The 9793-nt window shown below is 37.8% G+C and overlaps 1 protein-coding gene across 4 annotated transcripts in view; it reads right to left on the bottom strand.

Moving 5' to 3' along the window:
- Positions 1–9793, bottom strand: part of FAM21C (family with sequence similarity 21, member C) — a 156768-nt gene that overhangs the window by 68496 nt on the left and 78479 nt on the right. For all 4 annotated transcript variants that reach the window (XM_006897713.1, XM_006897714.1, XM_006897715.1 and 1 more), the window contains 2 exons: positions 9614–9712; positions 6180–6311 (listed from right to left, as the gene is read on the bottom strand). In XM_006897713.1, coding sequence (XP_006897775.1) covers positions 6180–6311; positions 9614–9712 — 231 coding nt within the window. The remainder of the gene's footprint in view (positions 1–6179; positions 6312–9613; positions 9713–9793) is intronic.

Here is a 9793-nt window from a genome sequence, read left to right as displayed (position 1 = left end):
TATATATAAAATTATATTTATATATAAATAAATCTCATTCAATTCACTTAAGGACAGTTGCCAATGATGCTTTTACAACAAAGTTTAAGGATTTCATAAAATATTACCTGGCTATTCTCATCCAGGGTTGTTCTCTCATCTTTGTAGGGAGACAACAACCCTTAACCAAGAAATAAAGGTTTCTACTCTATGAGAGGGTGTCTCATGACTGGGTGCAAAGCATTAATGGTTGGCTACCCAAAGCAGACAGAGTGGGGTGGAGCTCCCCGATGAAAAAAAGCTTGGAAGGAGGAGTGACATCCACTTTCATAATAGCTTGCCTCCAGAAACCCTATGAACCTGGAGAGAAGATGAAAGACACCCAAGCACTGAGGACTCTCCTAAATAGGGTCGCTATGAGACGCCTGTGACTCGATGGCACTTAACAACAACATTCTCATCCAGAAATACCTGATTGCTTGTTCTTCAGTGTCTAGAGTCTAAAAACTTAGTAAACTAAAAGTGAGGTCCACAAACCAGTAGCATCTGTTTGTTAAAAATATGGAATCACTGGGGTCACCCAGACCTCCTAAATCAGAACTCTTTTTTTTACCATGATCCTCAAAGTAAATTGTTTGCATATCCAAGTTTGAGAAATAGCCCCTAAACAGTAAATACTGATGTTCAATAGTGACCACAAAATAGAATATCAGAATATCAGTGATAAGGCCATGCCTAAAGATAATGAAATTAAAAATCTAGGAGTGGGATCCAGGCACTAGCACCTTTTTTTTTTTAAAATTTTTTTTTCTATTTTTTAACATTTTTTTTAATCTGGTATGCATTAGTTTTTTGGTGTTTTTTTTTTTTAAATAATTTCTTTTTTTACAGAGGTTTTGGATTTCCATTCATTCATTGCCGCAATTTTCTCCCTTCCCACCCCTCCCCACCAGCTCGCTTCCCCCTCCGAAGAGAGAAAAGAATTCCTTCATTAGTATACAATTCCCATGTCATGTCCCTTCCCCCCACCCTGAGTACACTTCTCTATGCAACCTTAATTCTGGATTCCTGTGCTAACCACAATACTCAATCATATATCACTTCTAATCTGTTCTTTCCCTCATCTGTTTCAATACAATATACATAATTTATCCAGTTTTTTCTGTCATACCCCCACCCTGATGTCAGACCCATTCTACAACAGTGGCACCATGCAGTATTTGTCCCTTTGTGACTGAGATATTTCACTCAGCATAATGTTCTCCAGGGTCACCCACTTTGAATAATATTGCATGAGTTCCTTGTTTTTCAATGCTGTGTAGTATTCCATTGTGTGGATATACCACAGCTTCTCTATCCATTCGTTTGTTGATGGGCCCTTAGGCTGCTTCCAACTCTTTGCTACTGTAAACAAAGCTGCAATAAACATGGGTATGCATATATCTGCTTGGATGGCAGACATGGTCTCTCTGGGGTATATTCCCAGTAATGGGATTGCTGGGTCAAATGGTATCTCTATTTGCAATTTTTTTAGAAAGCGCCACACCACCTTCCACAACGGTTGCACCATCTTACATTCCCACCAACAGTGAAGAGTTCCAGTTTCTCCACATCCTCGCCAGCATTTGTTGCTTGCTGTTCTGTTATATTTTGCTATTCTTACTGGGGTGAGATGATATCTCATAGTTATTTTGATTTGCATCTCTCTTAGAGCTAGGGACTTTGAACATTTCTTCATGTGCTTGTTGGCCATCTGAATGTCTTCTTCGGTGAAGTGTCTGTTCATATCCTGTGCCCATTTTTCTATTGGATTATTTACCTTCATTTTATTGTGGTGTTCAAGTATTTTATAAATTCCGGATATAAGTCCCTTATCTGACATGTCATTACCAAATATTTTTTTCCCAATCTGTGGCTTCCCTTTTTACTCTATTGGAGAAGTTTTTTAAAAAATTTTATTATTTTTTGTGTGTACTGTCAAATCGGATCTGACTGGTACAGGAGGAGATTGCTCCTCCTTCTCCAGAAGAGCATCTGGTGGATCACCTTTTAAAGTTTCCTGTTGCTTTCAGTAGAAAATCAAGGTTGAAAGTCACATTCTGGTACCTTACACCTCTTTATTCAACATGTATTGATCCCTAGTATCAGCTAATATTTTTAATTTTCCTATAATAAATGCTAACACTGCTTTTATTAAAAAAGAATAAAGAATCATAAATTCATTTTTCAGTAAGTAAAGCAAAGTATAATGTATGGTTTTATTTTCAAAGTTAGTCTGGTAACTTAAAAAAGTAATAAAATTAGCAAATTTCAGATTTATCTAACACAGCATCTCTCCTATCTTGCCTACTACAGTATATAGCAATTATCAGTACAACTTTTGAATGAATTAAGCTTGTACATTACACTACCATGTCTAACTACAGAGTCATGAAAAACAACAAACTTTAAATAGATAAAATAAGACTTATCTCATTTATTTGAATAAGCATACACTATATAGTTTGGATGCTTGCTGAAAATGTAGAAGACTTGAAGCACTTACAAACTGTAGCCTTTAGCAAGGATTACATTGCAACATAAAAAAACAAAAATTCTCACAACAGGACAAATAAACAACATCAAGATAAATGTATCCACAGCTAACACCAAAGTAACAGCAGTCAAGAATTCAGGAGACATATTATATTACACTGGGCAAATAAGCGACATAGGACCTGCTGGAAAGTGCTAAAGATGTGGTACTGGTGCCTTGTCAAGACACAGGCCAATGAACAGAATCAAGAACTCAGAAATCAACCCATTCATGTACGGTCAACTGATCTTCGACAAGGAGACAAATTCCACTAAGTAGGGAAACTATAGCTTTTTTAACAAGTGGTGCTGGCAAAACTGGTAATATATCTGCAGAAAATGGAAACGATATCCACACTTCACACATACACAAAAACCAACTTAAGGTAGATAAGGGCCAAGGTATAAAAACAAAAACTATAAAGATCATCAGAGAAAAAACAGAAACAAATTTAGAAATCCTAACCTATAACATGTGTAAGCTTTCAAACATAACCAAAAGTGAACAATCAGGAGAGGATAAAATAGATAAATGAGACCTTAAAAAAAATGAAATCCTTGTGTGCACCAAAAACTTCTCCAATAAGGTAGAAAGCAAGCCCACAGACTGAGGGAAAGTATTTGGCAATGACATATCTAGTAAGGGACTTGTATCTAAAGTTCATAGAATATTCTTAACACTTCAACAAGAAAAACACAAACAACTCAATTGCAAAATGGGCAAAAGATATGAAAATACTTTACCAAAGTTATTCAGATGGCCAACAAACACATGAAGTTCTCATTAGCTAATAGAGGGATGCTAATGAAACAATAAGATACCATTTCATGCCAGCAGCAATAGTAAAGCTCAACAGCATAGCAAACAACGAATGCTGGCAAGGATGTGGAGAAATTGGCATTCTCATGCTCTGATGATAGGATTATAAAACAGTATAATTGTGGAAGGCAGTTTGGCATTTCCTCAAAAAACTGAAAATATAAATCTCCTTTAATCCAGTTAAGACACTACTAAGAATATACTCTAAAGAAATCAGGACTATGACGCAAATAGAGGTACGTACACCCATGTTTACTGCAATAGGTAGGAGATGGAAGCAGCCCAAGTGCTCATCAAAAAAATGAATGCATAGAGAAACTGGTACTTTTTTTTTTTTTTAATGTTTTCCTTTTATTGTTGCTAGAGAAACTGGTACTTTTACACAAGGGAGTATTACATGGCATTATAAAACAATGAGGAACTTGTGAAAGACTGCACAGCATGGATGAGTCTAAAGGACATTATGCTGTGTAAAATAACTCAGTTACAAACGGATAAATCATGTATAAGGCCATTTTTATAAAATATGATGGCAGGTGATGGGGTGCAGCAGTGGACTGGAAAAGCAGAAAATAAATGGCTAGGCAATGAACACTGTATTGAAATAGGTGAATGGTAGATCAATCAGAAATGAATGAATGATCAGACATTATGTAGATGCAAGGAAAATCTAGAGTAGGACATGCATTATTGATCAATGAAGGGAGGAAGACTAAGGAAAGGTTTATACACAGATATAAACAATTGGGGAGAGATGATCCGGTGGATGGATGACTTTAGGAGGGGTGCAGATGGAGTGGAAGCAGAGATTAGCAAATGGATAGTAAGGATGAAGGGTAAAGGAAGGTACGGGGAAGTTTCCATGAGTCAAGGTAAATGATAGCTTTGCACAATTGTATGTGATGTTATAAAACAAAGTGAATATGAATGACTGAATGACAACAAATTGAAAAAATGAGAACATTTCTTTATTTCTATACTTTTTAAAAAATGCTAAAGTACAAGGACACTGCTTTGAGGACTACAGTCACTTCATCTAAATGAAGGCATATTCACTTGCCACCTACACACTGGAGTATGGCATAGAATAATGAAGAACTGATGCTTTGAATTCTTGTCTTGGTGGTGGTGGTGTTGATTACTTCTGAGTAGAGCATGACTCATAGTGACCCTATGAACAAAAGGCCTGAAGCCCCTCTACAACTATTGACATTTATCAAAGTTCATAGAGTTTCCCGAGGCAAGCTGTTTAGGAAGAGGATGCCACTCCTGCTTCTAAACCTCACAGAATGTGTTATTGGTTGAGTCTCCTGAGATGCACAGCTCTGAACCCTTCCCTGTACTGAGCCAGTCACACTGATTCGTACACACCAACCCCCATAGTCCCAGTTACTGTATCAATCCATCTCATCCGGGGTATCCCTCTCCTGCACTGTCCATCCACCCTTCCAAGCATGCTGTCCCTCTCCAAGGACTGATCTCTCCTGGCCGTGTGTCCAAAGTAAATGAGGCAGACCTTCAAAATCCTAGCCTCCAAAGAGAGACTTGGTTTCACCCTCTCCAAGACAGACCTATTTGTTTTCTTGGCAGTCCACACACATACAAGGAAGATCTGTTAATACCACTATCATTCAAATTTATGTGCCTACAACCAGAGCTAAAAAGGAGGAAACAGATGATTTCTATCAACTGTTGCAGTCAGAAATCAATCGAACATGTAACCAAGATACCTTAATAATAATGGGTGACTGGAATGCAAAAGTTGGGAATCGGGAAGAAGGATCAGTTGTCGGTGACAGAAATGAGGCTGGGGATAGAATGATAGAATTCTGTAAAATCAATGATTTATTTATAGCAAATACCTTTTATAAGAAACATAAACTCACACTATACACATAGATTTCACCTAATGGGATGCACAGGATACATCTATTCAAGAAGTTCAGTATCAGCAGTAAAAACTAGGCCAGGTGCTGATTGTGGAATAGATGATCAACTGCTCATATGCAAGTTCAAATTAAAACTAAAGAAGGTTAAATCATATCTACAAGAATCAAAATTTGACCTTGTATCTATCGCCCATGAATTTAAAAACCAACTCAGGAAAAGGTTTGAGGCCTTGAACACTAATGAACAAAGTCCAGAAAAGCTGTGAGAAGATATCAAGAATATCGTTCATGAAGAATGCAAAAAGTCATTACTAAGAAGGAAGAAGAAAATGGTCTTGGTGTAGAATACTGAATATATCACTGACTGCCAGAAGAGTAAAAAGAATGTGTCTTGGAAGAAGTACAGTCAGAATGCTCCTCAGAAGTGAGGATGGTAAGACTTAATTCCACATACTCTGGAAAGTTTACCGAGAGGAAACAGGCCTCAGTCAAAGACATCACACATGGTAAAATAAGGATTCAGGAGGGGGAAATGACCCTCAAGGAGAAGGACTGACATAGTAGTTTAAAAAATAGGCTTAAATACTGAAGAGATTATAAAGACAATATAGGAGGCAGCATATTTGTCTGTTGTAGATGAGCAAGAGGCAAGTCTCCGCACTGGCACTAAACAACATCAGTAAAGTCGGGGTGGGGGGGCGGTGTCATATATTTTCTTAACCACTTGAAAAAGATTAATCTGTAAATTACTACACTTTACTAAATAAAATATTTTGAGAGCATATTCTTTGATGATTGAACATCACTAGGTATAAAACAGATTGCAAAAAATAAAAATCCACCCTGTTTTGGACAGCCACAAATCTTTAATCCCTTCAGACAACACTGTCTCCTCTTTAGAAGAACTCTACACCCACCTCCTCATCACTGCTGAACAGTAAGGCAGATACTTTCTTCTTAGAAGGCACCGAGAGTTTTGTTTTCTCTTGACTTGGAGTTAACAGAGATGATGTCTGATTCTTAGCAGCTATAGTCCCGAAAAGATTATCCTGGAGAGCCAAAGACAGAAAGTTTGACAATTTCATACACATAAAATATGGTTAAAATATTAACACATTCTTCCATGTCAACTGTAGTAGCAAGTCTCTCGTCAGGTACAGAACATAACATCTTTAGGAAGAATCATAAAAATATTAGTAAATATCATTCCTCATTTTAAGTATAGCTCTTCAATAGTCTATAGTTTTTTCTTATTGCATCCTCCACCTATAAAAGAAACTACTCCAAAGGTACTAATTCAAAGGGAGAAGAGTTGGGAGAGAAGGGAAGACATGTGAGGACAAGGCTACAGAAGTAGAACTAGAAAACCTGGCCATCCTTCTATCATCATTAAGGAAGGCCTACAAGGTGGAAATAGCAAGAGAGAAGTACAGCGGGAGTTAGCAATGGCTTAAAGAAGAGAAAACAGGAAGCATTCTCTTCTCTTTGACATCTACAAAGACATATGCCTGGAACCAAGAAAAGAAACAACTGTGCTTCCAGTTGATTGCAAAGACACAATACATATTTAAAAGTATGTTACGAAATGAAATAACTAGCATTCTAACAACTGATCTTAAAGGCTCAATGTTATCTGAAATTATTGCAAACAACACAGTAAAATTATCTATTATAATTTTATTAAGAGAATGAGAACAAAACAATTAGAATATCTAAGATAGGATGCAAGTGATCTGAAAGAGTGTGGAAATTATTGAACAATATCATTAATATCACATGCAAGCAAGATTCTGCTGAAGATTATCCAAAAATGACTGGAACAGTACATCAACAGAGAACTACCAGAATTGTAGCTAATGTTAGATTTATCTTGGCTGAAAGCAGGGAGTACCAGAGGAATGTCTATTGGTGTTTCCTTGATTATGCAAAGGTGTTTGACTATATGGATCACAACAAACTGTGGCTGACTCTAAGAAGAATGGGAATCCCAGAACACTTGATTGTGCTAATATGAAACCTATACTTGGACCAGGAGGCAGTCATCAGAACAGAGCAAGGAAACACTGCATGGTTCAAAATTGGGAAGAGTGTATGCCATGGATGTGTCCTGTCTCCATACCTTTTCAATCTTTATGCAGAACAGATTATCTGGGAGGCTGGGATCTATGAGGAGAAATGTGGCATCAGGACTGGAGGAAGAATCATCAACAATCTGCATTATGCAGAAGACACAACCCTGCTTGCTGAATCTGAGGAGGACTTCAAGGGCTTACTGCAGAATTTCAGGGACTGCAGCTTTCAGTATGGATTGAGGCTCAATATCAAGAAAACAAAGATTCTCGCCACTGGGCCGACTGGCCCATGATGGACGGTGAAGAGACTGAGATTGTTCACAGCTTTAGTTTGCTTGGCTCCACAATCAACACTCTTGGCACTAGTAGCCAGGAAATTAAAAGACGTATTACAATGGTAAAGTCTGCAGTTAAAGACCTCTCTAAAGTACTGAAGAGTAACGATGTCAGTCTGGAGACTAAGGGGTGCCTGATACAGGCCATGGTCTTTGTAATCACTTGCTTGCATCAGAGAGCTGGACAATGATTAGGGATGACAGAAGGAGAATTGATACCTTTGAGCTGTGTGTTAGAGAAGAATATTGAATATACCATGGACTGCTAAAAGAATGAACATGTTTATCCTGGAGAGGTGAGACCAGGATGCTTCTTTGAAGGCAAGGATTCTAAAGCTTCATCTGACATACTTTGGACATGTTGCAAGGAGGTCCCAGTCCTTGGAGAGGGACATCATACTTGGGAGGGAGGAGGGACAGTGCAGGAGAGGACAACCCTTGATGAGATTCAGTGACTGGGGTAATTGGGGTAGATGTGTCAGAGACAGTAAGACTGGCACAGGATAGAGCAGGGTTTAGGTCTGTTGTACATGGTTGCTATGAGTTGCAGGTGACTCGATGGCACATAACAACAAGATAGGATGAACAAATGCTCTTAATAATATGCAAGAGAATAGTCATGAAATGTGAAAATATAAAGAGATCCTTAAAGTAAGAAAAGTGATGAGGATAAGTAGTTGGTGTCAAAAGAACTACCATATATAATATACATATATAATATGTGGCAGGTACAAAAGTTAAATGCTTTACATGAGTTGATTGTTTTCAATACCACAATGAAAACTATTTTTAGATACTGCAAAGTCTTATAAGACCCAGAAGAGTAATGTCACTTGCCCAAGGTTCCTGGTCTATAGCAAGTGATAAAGCTGTGATATAAACTCAGGGGGACCGATTCCAAAGTCTGCGAGCTTAGCCGAGGTACAACACTGCAGAACAGGTAAGATGGTAAGAAAGAATACAGCTTTTATTGTCTGTCTACTTCCACCCAAGACATTCTCTATAGATCAATGAAGGCAACAAAATTTTACTTTCTAAGTATTTCTAAAACACACATACTTAAAATCTATAAAGCCTTTAGTAAGAACTGAGTCAAGAATCTAATGTTCTCATTGTGTAGCTGATAAAAAGACTATTTTTGGATAGAACTATGTATCTATACAAGACCGTAGGGATCTAATGTAGAAGTGATATGATTACACCTGAGGATTATGGTTAAGATATAAAAAGATCCCAACAAAACAAATTGAAGCACTGCTGCGTAGTTGGAACCGACTCATGGCTGACCCTCTATTGTGTTGCTGAGGTTGTAAATTGTAGGGGAGGAGATTGCTTATCTTCTCTCAGTGGATTCAAACCATCAGGGAAGCTCATTAGCCTCTGGGTTGGTAGTAAAACTCCTGATGGACTACATCACCAGAGCCCAAGAGTGGGATGCACCAGCCGTGATCCCACCACAACCCTAATCCAATGTAAGGGGAGTTTCCCTGGAGCATGGCACTGTGTATACAGGCATATGAGTAATATCTTTTAACTAACAAGAGAAAAGGGATCAGAGACGAGGGGACCTCAGTACTATCAAAAAGAAAAGCTAAGAGCGGAGTATACTCTTCAGACCTAGGTTCCTGCAATGGCAAACTCCGAAATCAGGAAACACAAGGAGAATGTCTTTCCTTAGGGCTGGTACTCTGTTTGGACTTCCAACTTTTCAAACTGTGAGAGTAAATGTCTATTTATTAAAGCCATTCACTTGTAGTCTCTCTATTAAAGCAGCACTAGGTAAGAGAGAGATTCTGAAATATTTTTCCTGGTATAAAGTGCTGATGGTTTGGTTGTAGTCCTTTTTACTATTCCTGGTACTTTTTGCCTAAAGCCACACCAACTGTAGTTTTCTATTTACTCATCTACAAATTAGTGATCTGTTGTTTTAATAACAAAGCTTACCTCTTCATCATCATCAAAAAGCAAGACTGATGTAGGGAGTTTGCTGGGCTGGAGAGATGTACTTTTTGACTTACTTGAACTTTGAGAAGAAAATAAATCCTGTTGGATCAAGATTGAAGGTACTGGTTAGCAGGATTTACACAGTTTCATAATCATATACACAGAGATACGTATATACAT

The sequence above is a fragment of the Elephantulus edwardii genome, unplaced genomic scaffold, assembly GCF_000299155.1.
Source record: "Elephantulus edwardii isolate Elephantulus edwardi_28Jun2011 unplaced genomic scaffold, EleEdw1.0 scaffold00213, whole genome shotgun sequence".
NCBI classification, from domain to species: Eukaryota; Metazoa; Chordata; class Mammalia; order Macroscelidea; family Macroscelididae; genus Elephantulus; species Elephantulus edwardii.
The sequence above is the reverse complement of the archived record's forward strand: the minus strand, read 5'-3'. Positions and strand labels throughout refer to the sequence as shown.